The 21,511-nt window shown below is 39.0% G+C and overlaps 1 protein-coding gene across 3 annotated transcripts in view; it reads left to right on the forward strand.

Moving 5' to 3' along the window:
* Positions 1-7,541: 7,541 nt before the first annotated feature.
* TSHR (thyroid stimulating hormone receptor) overlaps positions 7,542-21,511 on the forward strand; it is a 190,496-nt gene continuing 176,526 nt past the window's right edge. For 2 of the 3 annotated variants that reach the window (XM_063596093.1, XM_055097917.2), the window contains exon 1: positions 8,048-8,506. In XM_063596093.1, the coding sequence (XP_063452163.1) occupies positions 8,337-8,506 (170 nt within the window). In that variant the 5' untranslated portion in view covers positions 8,048-8,336. Of the gene's footprint in view, positions 7,864-8,047; positions 8,507-21,511 lie in introns of those variants that run through there. The other variant, XM_063596094.1, reaches the window with a different exon arrangement.

Raw genomic sequence — 21,511 nt, forward strand, 5'->3', positions numbered from 1 at the left:
TCAGCTACACTGTTCTGCACTCATGGCCTTAGAGACGGGGGGTGACCACAGAAAGCAGAAAGGGAGGGGAGTTGAGAAAGAAAAAGAAGAAGAAAATGAAGCATTTTCTTCCTGGATTTTGCATATTAAACACAAACATTCTCAGATAGGACAGGATGTGTAATTTGTTGTAGGACCCTGTGAAAAATGAATATGCTAAGCCCTTTTGCAAAATTTATTAAGATGTCAAAATGGCAACAACACAGCATTAAACTAAGCACTGGGCCTTTCTGAATACAGGGCCCTGAGTGATTGCACAGGTCACAAACCCATGAAGTCAACCCTGCTGTCACAAAGGAGTCATGCTATAAACAAATGATTTGGAAGGAAATACCATGAACAAAAGAAAAGAGATTCCCCCCAAAAGAAAAGAGATTCCTGACTGGGAATGTGGTAACAGAGAAGAAGGGGGTCCTGGAAAGAGAGGAATAGGAGGTTGGGGAGGCAGACCTGTAGGCATAGGGAGAAAGTCTATGTTGACAGAGTGCCCAGCCTCCACTCAAGCAAGCACTATTCATAGCTTGAACCTACCTGTTCTGCCCATAGGCATCAAAGGAGGATGTTACTTCAAATGTAGCCTGCATTGTTCTTGGTGACTGTCCAGCACAAGTGATGACCACCTACATCATTGGATTTTGCTTTGTTCCCTCTAGCCAACACAGATGGTCAAGCTCCCTTATAGTATCACTGCACAGTTATAAGTCATAAGACAGAAGACACCAAGTATGATGTTATAGGTAAGTAAAAGGGAAATCCCCCAAATCTTGATTAGGTGGGACTAAATGGAGCTACTCAAAATTCTCTCTCAATCAAGTCAGTGGTGAAATTCACTCTCTTTACATCAGCAGAAAACAATCATAAATGGTTGTTGATTTTTTCTACATCAAGTTTGCAAGTTACCTTCAAGTTTAAGAAGAGTCAAGATAAAAAAACAAGGTATTGCAGGGATAATATTGCCTACTACTCAAAGAATCATCTTTAGCCATTCATTGTGCTGAAGCCCTGTTGATCCCATGAAGTTCTTTTCAGCCACACACTTACTAATTATAGGTAATTATCACTGCCAAGAGCATCACAGATATAAAACACAGTAATTCATATGCATTTAGGTCAAAGTGAGCCACTATTAATGTACTAAACCAAAATTGCAAAACATTTCTGTAGTTAAGCAATATAACTAATCAATAAAGAGGTTATGGAAAGGGGCTAGTGGAATGCTCCACTTTAATGGGGACTTTTTGAAAAAAGATAAAACACACAGAGGCATAAATTGCCAAACACCACTTTCTAATATTTGAACCATGCTAATAATTCCTCTACAAGAAGGAAAAAGTAGTGTTCTATAGCCATTCTCATTCATTTGTTACATTTAAAAGGATTCTGTGCGTGTGTTTAAGGGAACTGAATGCACTTTTCTCTTTATTTAACCTGATCACAAAGATTGGTCATCATCTTATCTCATGTGTTTATTTGCCCCATTTTAAAAGTTATGCTAAGGAAAGAAAATTGTCTTATTAATTCTCATAGCAATTTGTTGAGCAATTTGTTGAGCAGACTATTAGAACACGGTTAGCCCTAAGGCATGTTCCAATTTGCTGAACTGAAACTGTAGGCATAAGAGTTTTTGCCTACATTATAATTGCCACTAAGCCAATTTCATGCTGTCTAAATCTTGATATAAAATGTTATAGGTTTCAGCATACCACTTTTGTTCCCAGCAAAGGTGGAGTAACAGAGACCAGATTTACCCTCCCACCAGAATTATACCAAAAAAACAGGCAAGATATATGAAGCAATGCTTTTCAAGGCAGCGGCTATCATACCAAGAAAGACCATGATCCCTGAAAGACAGGAAACAAATAAAGCAAGCCTTATGATTGCCACAACTTACTGCCTTGAGAGAGTTTCCAAGTCATGGTGCAAGGAGAGCGAACCCAGGCAGAGTCCAGTGGATTCTTTAATTGGGGAGACAAAGCTGAGAGTTTGGGAAGATGCAGGTAGGTGGAGTTTGCAGGACAAACTACGGGAGGTAGAGAGCTATGTAGAGAGAAAACTTCCGAGAACTATAAAGGGTCTCCATGGAAGATTCAGCAGAGTACTAATCATTACACACACGTGAAAAAAATGAGGCTGGAGAAAAAAGCAACTAGCAAGATTGGAGGTAAAATTGTCTGTTGCTCACAGGGGACCAGGAAGAGTGACTCCTCCCACCAGCCAGATTTGAAATCCTCATAATTCATGGAACACTGGATAGAGTAATCAGAAGGGTATTGCCTCAGGAATGAGGAATAATTAGCCCTAGATTATATGCTGTGCTAGTCCCACCTAATAAAGCTTAAAACCAAGATCCACAAATCCCAAATTGTTTCAAAGTAATTTACATCTGACAACAAATCTCAAGAATATTTACATGAATGCAATAATTCCAGTGCCAAAAAGGGTAATATTTACAATATCTGCCATCCAAACAAAAATTATCAGGCATACAAAGAATAGAAAATGCAACCCATTTTCAGGAGAAAAATCAACCAATCTAAACTGACCCAGAATTGACAAAAATATATATATATTCGAATTATCAAACAAGGACACTGTTGTATGTTGAGTTTTGTTCCCCAAAAAGATATCTTGAAATTCTAATGCCCAGTATCTGTGAATGTGACCTTATTTGGGAATAGCATCTTTAACGATATTTAAATTAAGTTGAGGTTATAATGGATTAGCATGGACCCAAATACAATGACTGATGTCCTTGTAGGAAGAGGGAAATTTGGACACAGAGACACACAAAGAGAACACCTGATGATGACAGAGGAGAGATTGCAGTGATATAACCCAAAAGATGTCAAGGATTCCCAGCGACCACTAGAAGCTAGGAACAGTCAAGGAAACATCCACCCACAGAACTCTCAGAGGAAGTATGCCCCACCAACACCTTAACTTTAGACTTCTAGCCTCCAGAACTGTGAACAAATTAATTTATCTTGTTTTAAGCCATCAAGTTTGTGGTACTTTGTTACAGCAGCCCTAGGAAACTAAGATAGATATCAAGGCAATTATTGTATTTTAGATGTTCAAAAAGTATTATATAAAGAGACATGGAAAATATGAAAAAAGCCCCAAGTTGAACTTCTGGAGATGGAAATCCATTTTATGAGATAAAAAAGACGTTGGATGGGATTAGTGGCCAATTAAATATTACGGGAGGACAAAAAAGAATACTGAATTTGAAGACATAGCAAAAGAAACAATCCATAATCAAAGACAAAAAGAAAAATAATTTTTTACTGAGAAAAGCATCAATATTCTGTTTGTGAGACAATTTCAATGAGCCTAATAAGTGCAATAATTGGAATGCTCAAAGGAGAGGAAAGTGATAAGGGGGAAAATCATATATGCAGAAATGGAGAAACAATGGCTAAAAATTTTCCAAGTCTGATGAAAACCATAAACACACAAATCCAAGAATCTCAAAATACCCCAAGCACAGGAAACTTGAAGAAAAGTACATCAAGGCACATTACAGTCAAATTGCTCTCAACCAGTGACAAAATCTGAAAAGCATCCCGAGTAAGAAAAAAAAAAAAAGCAGATTATAAAGGAGCAAAGAAAACTTTGACATAAGATTTGTCCTTGTAAACAATGCAAGCAACAAGAAAATGAAGCAATGTTTTTAAAGTACTGAAAGTTAAAAATAATGTCAATCTATGATTCTATACCTAGTGATGATATCCTTTTTTAAAAAGAAGACAAAAGTAATACTTTTTCAGACACAGAAAAGCTGGAATAATTTATAACCAGCAGATATGTATGACAAAAAAATTAATGAATGTCATTCAAGCAAAAGGAAAGTGATAGCAGTGAAAAATATGGATCAATACTAAGGAATGAGAAAGACCAGAAGGGGTAACTGTCTTATTATTTGAATCCCTTTAAAAGATAATAACACTGTATTATGGGATTTATAACCTATGTATGAGTAAAATGTATGGCGATGGAAGCATAAAGGTTAGGCAGGAGAGGAGAAATGGAGTATAAACAAGCATTCAACAAGTATAGTGTTGATGGGTTCTTTTAAACCAAGTATAAATTGGTATAATATCAACTGAATGTGGACTATGATAACTTAAACGTACATGCTATAAACCTTAAAGCAATGAGTATAATAACCAGAGTTATAGCTAAGATTCAGCAAAGAAGATAAAACGGAATCATAAAAATTCCTTAATGACTCCAAACATATGTTTAAAATAAAAGGAGAATTGGATCAAATAACAATGGAGAAATAGAAAACTAATAGCAAGATTATTCACTTAAATGTAATGTGAATAATGACATTAAATGTAAATGATCTATACAAACCAAACAAAAGGCAGAGATGGTGAGACTGAAAGCAAGACCCAACTCTATGCTATTTATAATAACTGCACATTTAATATAAAAACTCAAAGAGGTTAAAGTATGAAAAAATCATACCATGATAACGCGATCAAAAGAAAGTTGGATTGGCTCTACCAATAACAGAAAAGTAGATTGAAGAGCAAAGGATATCACAAGGTATAAAGAAGGCCATTTAATAACAATGAAGGGAACAAGAAAATAATAGTCCCAAACACGTATTTACCTAATAATAGAACTTCAAAATACATGAACTTTAAATTGCATGAAGAAAAACCTGATAGAAATGCAATGAGGGGGAAAAAAAAAAAACAAATTCCCAATTGTAGTAAAAAATTTCGGTACCCATGTCTCAACAATTGATATGACAAGTAGACTTTAAAATTAGCAAAAATACAAAAGACTTAAACAATACTATCAACAACTTGACCTAATCACATTTGTAGAACACACAACTCCACAAAAGCTGATCACTTATTTTTTTTTCAAGTACACACTGAACATTTTACCAAGATTGACCATATTCTGAATCATAAAATGAGTCTCACTAAATTTAAAAGTGTTCAAGTTATACAAACTATTTTTCCTGTCTATAATAGAATTAATTTACAAATTAACAACAGAATATCTGAGAATTCCTCAAATATTTGGAAACTAAACCACATGCTTCTAAAGAATCAAGGAAGAAATCTAAAAGAAAACCTAAAAAGTATTTTAAACTGAATACAAGTGAAATTACAAGATATCGAAACCTGTGAGGTGTCTCTAAAGTAGTATAGGGAAAGTCTACAGCACTACACACATACAATATTATACAAGAACAATGGCCTCAAATCAGTGACCTCCGTCTTAAGAAACCTCACCTTAAGAAGTAAAGAAGAGCCAATTAAACCCCAAGTAGGCAGAGTAATAAAATAATAAAGATCAGAGCATATATCAATGAAATAGAGCACAAAAAAATAGAGAATCTAAGAAACAAAAATTTGCTTCTTTGAGAATATGAATAAAATTGATAAACCTCTGGATAAAGTACTTAGGCGAAAAAAAGAAGATACAAATTATCAATATCAGGTATGACAGAGTTGACGTTAGAATAGATTATATAAATAAAAGAGGATAAGAGAATATTATGAACAAACTCATGCCAATAAATTCAACAATTTAGATGAAATAGACAATTCATTATATGACACAAACTGCCCAGGCTACCTCAAGAAGAATTATATGACTTGAATAGCCCTAAATCTATGTTTAGAAACTGGATATATAGTTAAAAACCTTCCAATAAGGAAAATGCAAGGTTCCAACAGCTTCACTGGAGAATTCTACCAAATAAGTAAGAAAGGAATGATATCAGTTCTACACAAACTCCTACAGAAATTTAAAGAGGAAGGAATATTTCCCAACTTATTCTGTGATGGAAGAATTAATTGCCCTCATACCAAAATTTGACAAAGAAGTTACAGAAAAGAAAATAACAGACTACTATCCCTTGTGAACGTCTATGTAAAACTTTTAAACAGAATTTTAGCAAATCCAATGAAGGAGTATATTAAAAAGATGATAAACACGGCCGGGCACGGTGGCGCATGCCTGTAATCCCAGCACTTTGGGAGGCTGGGGCGGGCGGATCACTCCACTAAAGATACAAAAAATTAACCGGGCGTGGTGGCGGGCGCCTGTAATCCCAGCTACTCTGGAGGCTGAGGCAGGAGAATCCCTTGAGCCCGGGAGGCGGAGGTTGCAGTGAGCCAAGATCTTGCCATTGTACTCCAGCCTGGGAGACAGGGCGAGACTCCGTCTCAAACAAACAAACAAAAAAAGGATAAATACATCATGATCAAGTGAGATTTATTCCTGCAATTCAAGGTGGGTTTAACATTCGAAAACCGATCACTATGATTCACCACATTAATAAACTACCATGGAACCATCACCACAAACAAGATTTAAAACAGTTTTATTACCCACAAAATTCTCTGGTGTTCATTTGTAGTCAGCCCTACCCTAGGCCTTTGCAACCGCTGATCTTTTTCCTGTCCCTATAGTTTTGCCTTTTTGAGAAAGCTATATAAATGAATCACTAATATGAATAATTACATATAAATACGTAATATTTTGAGTTTGGCTTTTTTCACTTAACATTATGCATTCAAGATTTGTTCCATAACAATACCATGGTGATTTTAAAAAACAACAACAACAAAAGCCCGGGTGCAGTGGCTCAAGCCTGTAATCCCAGCACTTTAGGAGGCCAAGGCGGGCGGATCACGAGGTCAGGAGATCGAGACCAGCCTGACTAACACAGTGAAACCCCATCTCTACTAAAATTACGAAAAAATTAGCCGGGCGTGGTGGCGGGCGCCTGTAGTCTCAGCTACTCGGGAGGCTGAGGCAGCAGAATTGCTTGAACCTCGGAGGCAAAGGTTGCAGTGAGCCGAGATCGCGCCATTGCACTCCAGCCTGGGCGACGGAGCAAGACTCCGTTTCAAAAGAAAAAAAAAAAGAAAAGAAAATTTGTGTATGTTGTATCAGCAGTTCATTCATTTTTATTGCAGAATAGTATTCCAATGTGGAGGTATCAGAGTTTGTTTATCCATTATCTAGTCGCGAGACACTTGGTTCGTTTAGTGGTTCTGAATAAAGCTTCCGTAAAATTTGGAATACACATATTTTAAATGTACGGTTTAATGAATTTTGATAAATGTATACATCCACTTAACCTCCAGCCTAATTAAGATATGGAAACCCTGTGTGTTCCCTCCTGTCTTTTTCTAGTCAATCTTTCTTAACCTTTATTCTGATTCCCATAACCACAACTTTTTCCTTCCTGTCCTAGCCAAGTTCATATAAAAGGAATTATGCAGTATAGAAGGAATTGACATTCCTTTTATCCCAAGAGGAATAAGTGATTGAAGACTTTTAAGAAGGAAATAGGCACAATCTGATTTATGTTTGTAATGATCTTTTTGGCTACTGTGCGAAGAATGGTGAGTATGCCACTTAAGTATTATTTTTCTTCCCATCTTCCAGGGGGAATATGACGCAACAAAATTCTTGGGTCGACCAGAATTTCCATACTGGACCCATTAAGGGAACCGGGAATTATTTCTGCCATTCCCGATTCTTCCCAGCAGATGGCCCCAAAGTTCAGTTCCTGAATTGCCTCGCGGAGCCGCGGGCTGCAACGTGAGGCGGCCGCTGCCAGTCGACTCAACCACCGGAGTGGCCCCTGCAGTTGGATAGCAACGAGAATCCTCCAGGGGTGCAGGGCGACGGCTTCGGCCGCACCGTGGGCTAGCCAGGGCTGCGTGCCCGCCTCTGACCCTCAGCAGAGGTGTCTCTGGCCAGGAGGAGCTGAAGTTCTGCAGGACATTGGTCCGCCCGCGGACAGTCCACTCCGCGGGGACTTTCTCTGGATAAGGAGTGCGTGCGAGTGGCTCCCAGGCAGACAGGGTGTCTAGAAGGCTACACGCGAGGGAAGGTGGCTCCTTGGATTTAAAGAGGAGGAAAGGAGGGGGCATCTAAACTAGGCTTTGGAGAGAACTAATGGGAGGGGCGCCCGGGGGGGCGGGGGCGGGCTGGAAAACAGAGGGGACAGCCAGGACTGGTGTTGGGTGTCAGGGAACAGACGGAGCGGACTGCGTGGGTCCAGCCAAGGAAAGTGAAGCAAGCAGGCTTGTTTGGGTCAAGGTTGCCTAGGGAAGCGGAGCACTTAAGTGCCTCTTTTTCCCCTTCTCCAGCCTCCTCCACAGTGGTGAGGTCACAGCCCCTTGGAGCCCTCCCTCTTCCCACCCCTCCCGCTCCCGGGTCTCCTTTGGCCTGGGGTAACCCGAGGTGCAGAGCTGAGAATGAGGCGATTTCGGAGGATGGAGAAATAGCCCCGAGTCCCGTGGAAAATGAGGCCGGCGGACTTGCTGCAGCTGGTGCTGCTGCTCGACCTGCCCAGGGACCTGGGCGGAATGGGGTGTTCGTCTCCACCCTGCGAGTGCCATCAGGAGGAGGACTTCAGAGTCACCTGCAAGGATATTCAACGCATCCCCAACTTACCGCCCAGTACGCAGACTCTGTGAGTACCCGGGAGAGATCAGGGTAGGACCCAGAGACCAAGGGCATCTGCAGAGGTGGCCCGAAGTGCACAAAAGCAGCTCAATAACAGCCCGAAGTAGTGTGTGTGAGTGTGTGTATGTGTGAGTGAATGTCTGTGTGTGTAGATGTGTGTGTGTGCTAAAAACTTAATCGCCCACACTTGGGAAGGTATCATTGTTGACATCCTCATTCCCAACACAGAAAAATGTTACAAAACTTTGGTGTACAATGACCGTGAGAGCTGTTCTTTCCAACAAGCTGCTATTCAGCACTTTGCCTAACCCTGGTTGAATCTGTTTTATTTGAATTAATAAGGATAATGGCATCTCAGGAACTGACCTTTTTGATCTTACCTTGGGTAATAAAAAATTGCAAAAATATGTATTTCTCCTTTTTGTTTCTCTTGATGGGAGGTTATCTTAGCAGTTCTGCTGATTCATCCAATTGTTGACAAAGGTTTAAGCAGGGGCCCTTTTTAAAATGAACTGTCTATACAGTATCTGTAAGTTACTTACTCAAATGTGAACTGCCAGTGAAATAGTACGTCCAGAACCCTGCTTTGTAATAGAGGTATAAAGAAATGAAATTTCATAAAAGTATAGTACATTTATCTGCATGTTAAATGTTACCAGATTAGAAACCTGATGTTAAATAAGATTATACACACACAACCTGTTTCTTAACAGCAATTTAAATCAGTGATCATTGAAATTGTAGACAAAACCAAGGGAATAAAGTCTGTCTTGATTGGTTAAAAATAGAACAGAAAGAAAGGACAGTAAAACAACCTAGGCTGGTTAAATCCAGTTAAGATAAAAAAATGCAGGTTATTAAAGAAAATGTTGATAGATGAAAAGAAATGGGAAAGTTGCACCTCTAGATTTTCTCAAGAATTTAGCTCATGAAGACTATTTAACAGTAGATGAATATTTCAGCACAGAGATATATTTCTGTGCTCAGAGATATCCTAGTGTCTTAGCACACCTGAATGAATTAGTTTAATAACCTCCAAACAGTGTGGTAGTCATTCTCCATGCTGCCACCACAGAATAAAATGTGTAAAAGGTGTTATGGCCTCTTGATTACACCTCTACATAGGTTGCTTGTCACCTCTAGAATAAAATTCTTTTGTGCAGCCTACCAGATCTTTCAAGACCTAGTCAAGTCTTTCCAACCTCATTTCTCCTCATTTCTCTAACTTCCCCCTCCTGCTGAGAAGAATTTCTGGCGCTTCCCCAAAGGTCCCTGCTGTTACAGCTGCCCTTGCCTTTCTTCCCACTTTCTGGCCCCTCTGCCTAAAGCACATTTCCCCCATTTCTTCACCCAGCTAATGCCTACTCCCAGATCCAGATCCTGGATCAACCCTGCAGGAAGCTTCTCCTGACCCATGACCTTTAGGCTGGGTAAGCTATACCCCCTTTCCCAAAAGCATTCTGTGCATGAACCTAACCCTAGCCCTTAGACATTGTCTACTTTCTTGTAACTTGTTATTTATTTGCATGTCCACCCAAGCAGGACACAAGCTTCTCTAACATAGGGACACTGCCATTCAACCCTGAATTCCTGAAACCCTGGAACTACTTAGACGCTCAAAAAAAAAAAAAAAAAAAAAGCTTAAGTGAATAAATAAACAAATGAATATGCCAGGTCTCTGAATGTCCACTGTATGTTGGGGAGAAAGAAATCCAAAGACATCACTTCTTCAGAGACTTCTTTAACAGTGGCAGAAATTCAAGTCATTGAAGAGAGATGTGGCTCTGACAGTGAAAAGGAACTCGTAGACATCCTGTTTAAAATTCCACCAGAAGTTGAGAAAGAAAGGGTAATGGAGAATGAGCAATGGAACAGGAGTCAGGAAACCAGCATTCTCTTCAGCCCTTCTTTACTAACCATGAAATTGTGTAAGATGACTGATTTGGAAGGAGCCAAATTTCCTTCTGGGTAAAAGAGAATGTTCAACTAGGTGCTTTCTAGGTGATGACATGATGCTGATGAGAATAGTCTGAGGGAAGGCACTGAATCACAAGAAAAAGACATAAAGACAGTGGCAAGGAGGATCTGCCCTTGAGAATAATGGAGAGGGAGGTAGTATGTCCTGAAGAATAAAGTTATTCTGAGATCGAAAAGAGAAACCTGATGAAAAGTGTGGGTAAAACAAAATGGTAGTCTCCTTTGAACAATGGCTACGACCATCTGCAACAGTAGAAAAATGATTTTTAAATCTTTTGGGGGCGGTAGAACTCTTCTGTTGAAGAAAAGCATATGAGAGAAGTAAAACATGTAAAGCTAACAATTATATTGTGTTTACTTACGGGGGGGAGTCCTGTTCTCAGCACTTTGCATGAACTCACCCAGTGAATCCTCACCAAATCCAATTAAGTAGATGATGTTATTATCCTCACTTTATAGATGAGGACCTTGAGGCACAAAAATAAAATGAAGTAATTTGCTCAATGTTGCACAGCTTGTAAGTGGTGAAGTCAGGATTTGAATATCATATCATCAACTATGGAGCCTGCACCCTTAAGCCACCACTCTCAGATGAGAAGTGTGTCTCACCATACCAGTGTTCCCCTGATGGTCATAGGCTTTGGAGAAAAAAGTCTGAAAACAAGTCACATTCAATAAACCGACTGATAACCTCGGGGGCTATTCATCAGATGCAAGCACTCAGAAAGCAGGAGGTTAGCAGGGAAAGGAAAGAAGAAGGAAGGAAGAAAGAGAGAGTGGAAGAGAGGCAAGGAGGACAAGAAAGACTAAGTTAGTCTTTCTTGACAAGAAAATCTAGATCTTTTTTTACATCTTTCTAGACAAGAAAGATCTAAGTTATGGAAGGTATTCCTTGCTGAAATAAACCAAGTTTTTGTCATTAAAAAGTTGTTCTGGGTGGTGACCTCTTTTTGGAATCTACTTAAATTATACAGGATCTACCACTGAGGCATGTTCTCTCACAAGTTTTATATTATTCAGAGTGTACCTCTTTTTAAAGTTTTTGAAGAGCTTACACTGGTTTAAAATGTAAGGTATTTTGTTCTTGTAGAGTTATTTGCATTACTTCTGCAACCTTCATCAAGATGCTGTATAACCACTTCTTAGACATTTTACAAATTATGATGGTGCCGAGAACAACTCTTTCTAAACTTTATCTTCTACTCATAGATTATTGTTCTGAAAGGTAAACAGCTCTCTTGCCCTACTACCCATATCCCAGCCCCGTGGTCTTATGGATGCAGGGGAGAGAGTTACGGACTGTGGCCCTCGCTGAAGAAGCGATGCTGTATCTTTTCCTCACTCCTCCCCTCCAGAAGGGTATGATGCTTTACCTGAGTGGAAGATGAGGGAGAGCTGGGATCCCTACTTCCCCCACTGCCAGTGGAACATTCTAGAATCTTTGATGTGTAGGTAGTTTGAAAAAAATCACTCTCTTCCGTTGAAAATTACTGATTTAAGGAAACTTAAATGAAGCAAGAGAATAAAATTAAAAATTTAAATGTTGGCATATAATTAGAGATCATATATCTCAAAACCAAGGATAACAAGATTGACCCATCACCCTCTCTTACTCAGAAAGTTGCCATTTGTTGCCTCTGTGCATGAGAAGATCCTTCCTTCTCTGAATAAGGAGGTAGAAAGGATTTGACAACCATTCTGCACCATTCTATGTATTTGTGTGGATTCTTCCTCCAGAAAATGCTGGCACGCCTTACTATGTTGTTTTAACCCTGCTTTCAGTTTCATTATGACAGTAACTGCTACCTCTGCCTTCTCCAACCCCACTGCCATCTGTGGTCTTGGGTTTCGACGAAGTAAGTGGTTTGGACACCTGTGTGCCTTCAGATATGTTTCTGAAGGAGCTGTTGTTTTCAGGTTCTGTTTTTACTCATTTGCATTCTGCATCTGTGGCTCTAATTGAGGGACTCTCCTACTGTTTACTAAACTGAAGACAATCATTCATCATCTTTGGCATTTGTACCCTGTGTTCCATCTGTGCTGTTATTTACTCAGTATTTTTAAGTTGACTCGCTTCTCTAACTGAAATTTATTTAGAAAGATTACAAGTGGAAAATTAGCATGACTTGGTACAAATAAGAGGTAACCAGAAAACTAAAGACAGCAAAAACAAAAATATAATTAAATTCTAGCTATAGACTATTGTCTGTGAATACACTGAGCCTACAGCTGCCTTCTCTTTGTTAAAAAGGAAGCGAAGTAAGTGTTAACAAGTATTAAAGAGATAACAATCTGGCACGGTGTCCTTGGTAGTATCGAAAGGATGGAAAGACAATACAAAAAGGAATTACTTTCTCACTGTGTGATTCACTGTTATTTAATGCCAGGTGGGCACTCCACCTAAAATAATCTCATATACCTCCAAGTCATCTTTGTTCCACACTTAAAGAAATGTGGATGTTTTGTATATTTCACAATGGTTTTAGTCACAATCAGTGGTTGTAATCTGAATAACAATTGTTTCCAAGCTAAAGAGAAGCCCCTGCTTCAACACCCACGTGCTCCCCAAACACAGCCCCACACATATAAAGGTGACTTCATTTCATATATCCAGGCTCTGTGAATTATTCTTTTCCATTCTCTCTCTCCTCTCCCATACATATGAAACACTGTTCTAAGAGGAGTGAAGAATTCTGACCTGAAAGTTAAAGGGATTTGATTTATTCACTTGGAATGAACATAATAATGAACAATAAAATGTGTCCATCATATATATATATGAGAGAGAATATATAGAGAGAGGGAATATATCTGTATACCTATATGTATATATATTTAGACAGATATATATGTGTGTATTTAAATCAGTCAAGGTTTCTGATGATAAGTAACAGAAAACCAACTCTGTTTAGGTTAAGGAAGAAAAAAAATATTTTGAAAGAACATGTAATTTACAGAATTACTGTAGGACCAGGCTTTGAAAATAGGCCAAGGCCTACTGTGGGCAAGGAACTGGAGCCACAGTGAATCATCTGTTTAGGACAATTCCATGGGCAATATAGAAACCACAGCCTCTGGACATCTGCGGTCTTGTAGCTGCCAGACTGTCTATGTGCTGCCATCAGTAATTTCCCAACTGTCCCTGTCTCTTTAAATATCCTACCTGGGAGTGGTATCCTGTATGGGAGCATTTGATTGGCTGGCAAGCCATAGCTGCTGGAGGTAGGAAGAGGAGGGAGGTCACCCGCCCACTTTTGGCGTCTGAAATAGGAGACGCAGAACTGGGTCCTTCTAATATTCCACACAACAGGGGATTCCCCACTGAAGAGGGGCCATATGCCCTCTACATTGCTCATCACTTCCTTCATTCTGCAAATCTTTACTAAGGACTAACTATATCCCAGACACTGTGTCACACTCTGGACTTAATGGAGAACACCACCAACATGTCCCTGTCTGCAGGGATCTTACAGTCTAGTGTGGGAGCTGCATATTAATCAAATAATTACATAAACACAGAGTTATAATTGTATAAGTGTGCTTGAGTATGCTCTTAGTAGGGGTGAGGGATACTTACTTAAACTGCAGTTCAGGGAAGGTTTTGAGCTACCTCCTGAAGAACCAGTAGGAGTTGAGTGTAAGAAGTTTCAGTTAGGCAGGTAGAAGGTGGAGATGTGGTGTTCCAAGAGCTTTGAAGAATTCTGACCTGAAAGCTGAAGGGGTTTGATTTATTCACTTGGGATGAACATATTAATGGACAATAAAATTTGTTACTACTCCCTTCATAACTCAGTACAGGTTGAGGTGAATTCTGATGTCCTTGGGAGCAGTTTCTATGCCCACACAAAAAAAACATTTAATGGGGGTAGCTGGCTTCGTAAATTAATATTTGGTTTGTTAAAGAAATAAATGTAAAACCTAGTTCTTTATTGAGTTTTCTATGTATTTATTATTTTGTTTGGAAATCTAATCATAACAATTACTTTGAGGAGTATTTTATCATTTAATATTTTAATAACTGATTTCCCATATAGTTTAATCAAATAATAAATAATTTAAATGAAAACAAATTTAATGTATTTTATTTTAAAGTACTTGAATGCTTGATGAAACTTTCCCAATCCTTAGAAAATTTGAAAACATCTATTATATTAAACTTTATAAGTACCAGGAATCCTATGTTTTTAGATTGCCAAACTCTGGAGTGAGATCCTCCGGGTTGAATGCCTTGGTCTGCTATTTCCTAAATATGCTTTGGAAACATTGCTTAGTTCCTCTGGGCCTCAGTTTCTCCATCTATAAAAAAAGAGTAATAATAGTCCCTGACTCACCAGATTCCTGGGTGGTATGAATGAGTTAATACTGTCAACAGATAATTTTCAAAGAAAGGAAAAATTGTAACTCTCATACACCTATAAATTGAACACATGTTAAAGATTTTAATGAACTCATTGATGAGTGTATATGAATTGCCTAAGATTGCCATAACAAAGTACCACAAACTGAGTGGCTTAAAACAACAGAAATTTACTCTCTCACAGTTCTGGAAGCTAAAAGTTGGAAATCAAGGTATTGGCAGGGTCATGCTTCCTCTGAAGGCTCTTCTGGTTCTTCCTAGGGGCTGATTGCTGTTGGCAATCCATGGCATTCCCTGCATCACTCCAATTATTGGTTTTAGGCTCACCCTCATTCACTATGGACTCAACTTAACTCATTACATCTACAAACATCGTATTTCCAAGTAAAGTCACATTTTGTGGTTCCAGGTAGATATGAATTTTGGGGGCATGTTTTAACCCACCATAATGAAGAACCTGGTAAGATATTACAACTGGCTTAAAGGGTAGCCCACCAACTAGACATATTTATAGATTAGGAATATCAGAGTGACTATGCAGATGGAGGCCAAACTAGCTTCTTCCCTAGTCGGGGAGGGAAGTTCATAGAAGCTCTTCCATACGGGACAGAATTTACAATCCGTAGACAAAATTGTTTTGCGTTGCTACAATTATCTGCAATCTAGAAAGGTGTAAAATAATTCCCATAGAATCAGACTGAGAAACTTGGAAGGGTGTGCTCTAGTCAATACACAGCTTTTCATTGAAACACATTTTTCCCCAGTAATACATGCAAAATTATAGAAAAGTTACCACCTCCCAGTGAGCACTATACAAGTAAACTTATTAAAACCTCTAATTTCCTTTTCAACTTAAATCACAAGTCAAAATAAATTACTCAATTATACATTTTAAATTAGAATAGCAAGACCAATCTATTAGATATCCCAACTAGGTCAACAACTTCTGTTAATACAAATACTCAAAATACCAAATATATATTGATTATTCTTAAACTCAACACAAACATATTAATACTATGGGTCTGATTTAGATTCTCATTTCTATTGTTAACTCTAAATTTTCCCAAGCTAAAAAATGTTTATTAATTTTAAAAATTGATCTTCGTCCCCTAATGAACTCCAGGTTCTTTATGGAAACATCCACTGGTTTCCAGGTTCCATATAGTTAGGGTTGCCCTATCCAAATGGACCCTCTTCTTACACCTGTAAGGCAGAAAATATCTTTTCTTTACCCATCACATGGTGCATGGCTGAGACCCTACAACAACAACAAAAAACAGATTGACAAGAAAAAAACATTAAACAACTATTAAATATAAGTTTTACATGACACAGGAGGCTTCAGTAATAAAGACCCAAAGGAACAGAGAAAACTGTATCTTTTTATGGACAGTCATACAGATTGGAGGACAAAAGGATATGATCGAATGGTAATAAACTGTGGTCTGTGGGGCAGATCTTAGCAAGTCTTATTTGTTCAAATTCATCTTGGTGTCTTTGTGTCTTCATTCCTTTTCTCCTGGTGTAGGGAGAGCCCCTCTGAAATGAGGGTCTTAAGACCTACTTTAGAGGAAGACCAGAGAATTGTCTTATGACCTGATTCAGGGGAGAAGGGCAGGAAAAAGTCAGAGAGACCTTCTGCTTCTGTTGTTTTCTCAAATGCCAAGGTGTCACATTTGGGGATAGAATGTCTTGAACCCCATTACATCTGTCATTCAAGTGTAGTTAATAGCATTCCTTTCACTCTCAAAGGTGTCCCAATTTGGGGGATAAATTGCTAATACTAATAGATCTTCCTATTAGACCATGAAGTCCAGAGGCCCGTGAGACATGCTCAGCCTTGTGTTTCATTGCCGTAGGTGGGAGTCTATCACTTAAAAGAAGGTTGGTCTCAGCCAGGTGGGATGGCTCACGCCTGTAATCTCAGCACTTTGAGAGGCGGAGCAGGGGCGGATCACAAGGTCAGGAGATCGAGACCATCCTGGCTAACACGGTGAAACCCCGTGTTTAAAAGTCCAACCTCAACAATCAGATCAGTTTTGATGAGGCCAAGACCATTCAGACATGATATCAGAGGCCTAGATCCAGAATGTCCAGTTATTTTCATCTGTGTGAACAAATTAGCTATCCTGGGGCCTAAGTCTATTCTCTTAGATCACCTCTGATGAAGTAGTAAGCATAGAAAACTAATTTGTAATACATAAAACATATTGTTAAATGAATTAGTTTTGTCTGAATTTATCAGTCAATTTACTAGAGTAGTAGTTTTTTGTCCAGAGCTGAGAAATTAAGTTGAATTGATCTATTTGATTATTTCAGTGTTTCCTGGTTATACAAAGTGTGTTTGTTACCCTTCAGACTAAGGTTTATTAGACAAAAGTTCATGGGCCTCCAGGAGTTCGTGGTTGTGCTCTTAGGAATCTGTGGTTGTGTGAAAATTTGTCCCCATCAGTGCATTTCTGAGACTCTACAACTTTCCTTAGATCTTCAAAGGTGTCCTTGACCCCTCACAAGTTAAGAAATTCTGCTTTGGAATAATTTGGCATTTTGTAAGTGTACTCACTATGACTCAATCTTTTTATTATATTACAAACAACCCTAACAGACATATTTTAACAATAAATGAAAATCGCCTGACCTTTGTGTGGCAAGCTGTCACAGTTAGTTACTACTTGAGACTGTCATTTCGACAGTTACTACTGTTACTACTTGAGACCGTCACTAGGACAGTTACTACTGTTACTACTTGAGACCGTCATTGTGAGAATGAACAAAGGAATGAACGTAGAAATGAAAAAGTAAGATGAAACTGTTTTAAAGAAAGTGTCCAGGGGAAGAAGAAGAGAGCTCCCTGCTTCTAGTGAGCAAAGGCAGCCCCTGAGCTTCCACAGCCCTTTGTATTTATTGGGTAGCAAGGGCAGGGAGGAGGAGGTAACGATTGGTCGGCTGCTTAATTGATCATGGGTTCATATTGTTACTAACAGGCTTCAGATGTACCTAATTACAAGAAACACTGCGCTTGGGGTGTGACTGCCCTCAGCATTCCTTCTGGGTGGAGGACGCACTTTTGTCAGTTTGCCAACATTCTGCATTTATGAGAACAGTTTGCTGTTTACTCATAGAGCCTCCAGTGGTATAGTGAGTTGATCACGACCCTCACTCTTTCAGCCTGCAACACCTTTGAATGTCATGGTTTTCCTTCTGAATATGTTATTGTGGTGATTACTTTCTTTATGGCTCACACTTAGCCTGTCCCTTGATAGGCTCTTCACACAGAAGTTCACTGAATGTTGCCACTTTTTCAAGTCAATAGTTGACAGATTTTTTCAAGTTTCTAATGCCTCCTACATGATGGTAAATTCTTCATACTGACTCTGTTTCCATTTTTACTGAAGCTGGTCAACATACTTAATTACTCTCTTTCATTACATTAATTAAAAAATAGCATTTGAAAATTTTAAGAATGAGCAAAATGGTCCCATTTGTTCAAAATTATAGATTGAGTTTTAAAGTGTTCCATTTAGATATCAGACCCTACTTACTTGGCTTCATTTCTGTATGAACCTTTAAGAACATTTAGGGTATTCCAGAAATTTTCAAAATAATTTTTTAATTACAAAGTTGGCACTTGTGATTTTTAAGACATCTTATAAATATTGTTCTCTTATATGTGGTGACAGGTATATGTGCTCTGGATTTTTATAGCACAGTCCCATTGAAAAGACTGCCATCAGAATGTTCCAGAAATTCAAATATTTCATCATCCTTTTAACCTAAACTTCCCACATCACTTGCGCACCTGGAAAGAGCTTCCTTATGTCCAAATTTTTCTTTCAGAAAACATGATCTCTGTATTTATATGACACATGAAGCTTTTGGCTTATATTTTGTAGGCATTAACTTAATCTTACCCATGCCTGTGTGTTCTCATAATTATGCAACTCCAGCGAGGAGACTGAAATTGTTTCCTCTTATTGCCAGGTACTGTCACTTTATATTTTGTTATTTCAATCTTTTTATAAGCCAAGAAACTAGAAGGCTACTTTTAGGAAAGGGCTCTGTGCATGAAAATAAAGAGGATCTAAGGACGGGCATAAATGAGATACTCTTTCATGAGAAAGTCTTTAGTGGGCTTTGAGATGGCAGTATTTCCATCTCAACACCCTTGGCAGTTATTTCTGGGTTTGTGGACATGGTCCAAAGATTTGAGATGACCAGAAATACTACCTCTAGACAGATGGCATTTTATTGTAAAATGTTCTTCCTTCTTTCCTTTTTTATATTTTAAATAAATATGTATTGATCACCTATCATACACTAGTACTATTCTAGGCATTGATATATAATAAACGACCTCATTGATTTTACATCATAACAGGAGAAAATAGCAAAAAAAAATAAAAATTTAAAAATTTAAAAAAGTAAAACAGAGAATGTCAGATGGTGAAAAGTATAATGGAGAAATATAAATGAAGGAAGAGGGAGAAGGAATACTGGAAGTTGCATTTTAAATAGTCAGCAAGGTGTCTTAGTTTGGGCTCCTCTAACAGAATACCACAGACTGAGTGGCTTACACAATAACCATTTACTTCTCACAGTTCTGGAGACTGGAAGTCCAAGATCAGGGTGCCGGCAGATCTGTTGTCTTGTGAGGGCTGCTTCCTGGTTTGCACTTGACCACCTTCTCATTGTATCTTCACATAGCAAAAAGCCAAGCTCACCTCTCTTGTGTTTTTTATTATAAGGGCACTAATTTCGTCATAAGGGTTCCACACTCATAAACGAATTTCCTCCCAAAAGCCCCATCTTCTAATACTATCACATCAGAGATTAGGATTTCAGCATATGAATTTGGGGGACACACAAACATTCAGTCCATAACAGAAGCCCTCACTGAGAAAATGACATTTGAATAAGGACCTGAAGAAGCTAAAAAAGGAATCCAGGCTAATATCTGGAGGAGAAAAAAAAATTTATATATATATATGTATGTGTGTGTATATATATATATATATATATATATATGCTTATTTTTGGAATGAGATAAGAAGCTATTAAGGATTTTGAGCCACACACACACACAAGCAAGACCTGACTTACATTTTTTTTTTTTTTTTGAGACAGAGTCTCACTCTGTTGCCCAGGCTACAGTGCAGTGGTGTGATCTCGACTCTCTGCAACCTGCACCTGCGGATTCAAGCAGTTCTCCTGCCTCAGCCTCCCTAGAAGCTGGGATTACAAGCATGTGCCACCATACCTGGATTATTTTTGTATTTTTAGTATAGATGGGTTTTCACCATGTTGGTCAGGCTGATCTCGAACTCCTGACCTCAGGGGATCTGGCCGCCTCGGCCTCCCAAAATGCTGGGATTACAAGCGTAAGCCACCCCGCCCGGCCCTGACCTGACTTACATTTTAGTAGGATCACCCTAGCTACTATGTTTCTTAATCGGGTGAGAGATGATACTGGCTTGAACCAGCTTAATTGCAGGGAATGTGGTAAGAAATTTCCTGGGCTTATTTTGGAGGTGAATCCAACAGGATTTTCTAGCGGACTATGTGGACTTTGAGTAAAAGAGAGGAGTCAGTGATATCTTAGTCTGAATTCTCCAGAAAGCAGAGCCCATGTGAGAATTCTTGTTGGGGAGTATGATCCCAGGAGCAGAAGGTAGAATGGGGAAGTGAAGCAGGGAGAGAGGGAGAGTTTGCTGCTTCTAGAAACAAATGGTTGCTGAAACCCCTGAGACCACCTGAGAATTCAGATGACTTGCATCTCAGGACCCTTGCTTTAGGAAGGAGGAGAGGTAAAACACCTATCCATCAGTTCTTGGCTCCCATGAGTCAGGGATTTAATTCTACTGACCTTCCAGGTTTCCTGTGCCTGGGTGATGAAATAATTTCCTGATATTAACAAAAAAGTCCCCGGGTGGGAGATGAGAGGTGTGTGGTACAGGGCTGAGATGCAGTACTGTCGAGTTGTACCTGCCTGAAGCTAGTCAGAGCTCATACAGAACTGGTAGCTGCAGCAGGGCTAGCATAAGAGGCAAGCTGAGAGAATCTAAAATGATGTAAAACAGGTACCCAGGGTTGGTTAGCCTTTGCACAACTCAGACCTGCCCAAGCTTTTCATTATGTCTAGCTCCCATAATAAAATATAGGGCCTCTGATTTTGTAAGAATGAGATGTCCTTACTTTTTTTTTTTTTATTCTTATAAGAAAGGGGAATACAAGCCCCATCTTCCACAGATTCCTTCAAGATGCAGTCCTTGCAAAGACATAATGCAAGAGGGTTTGGGAAATAAACTAGTCTGCCCTGCTGCAGCTGATCTTAAGGATGCCATTGATAGTCCTTATCTCTCTTTGACTCCAATCCTAGATTTGTCTCACCCTTGCCCAGCACTCTGACTGGTTGAGTTGATTGCCTGATGGAAAGACCCAGACTTCAGCTCCAAGGGTTCTGAAAGCTTAGTTGCCTTGTTCTTGTCATATATAGCTGCTGTATTTTCTCCTTCACCATTATCTGTGGGCTCAAAAGAACCAAGAGATGCCCCAGTGAATTCCCTGCATTCTAGACACACTCCTCACTCTTCCTAATGTGTAGCAGCTGCCCTAGCTTCTCATGGTAAAGAGGGCCTAATATTTCTCAATAGGGAAACTCCTTTATTTACCTATTTG

The sequence above is a fragment of the Pan paniscus genome, chromosome 15 (genome assembly GCF_029289425.2).
Source record: "Pan paniscus chromosome 15, NHGRI_mPanPan1-v2.0_pri, whole genome shotgun sequence".
NCBI lineage: Eukaryota > Metazoa > Chordata > Mammalia > Primates > Hominidae > Pan > Pan paniscus.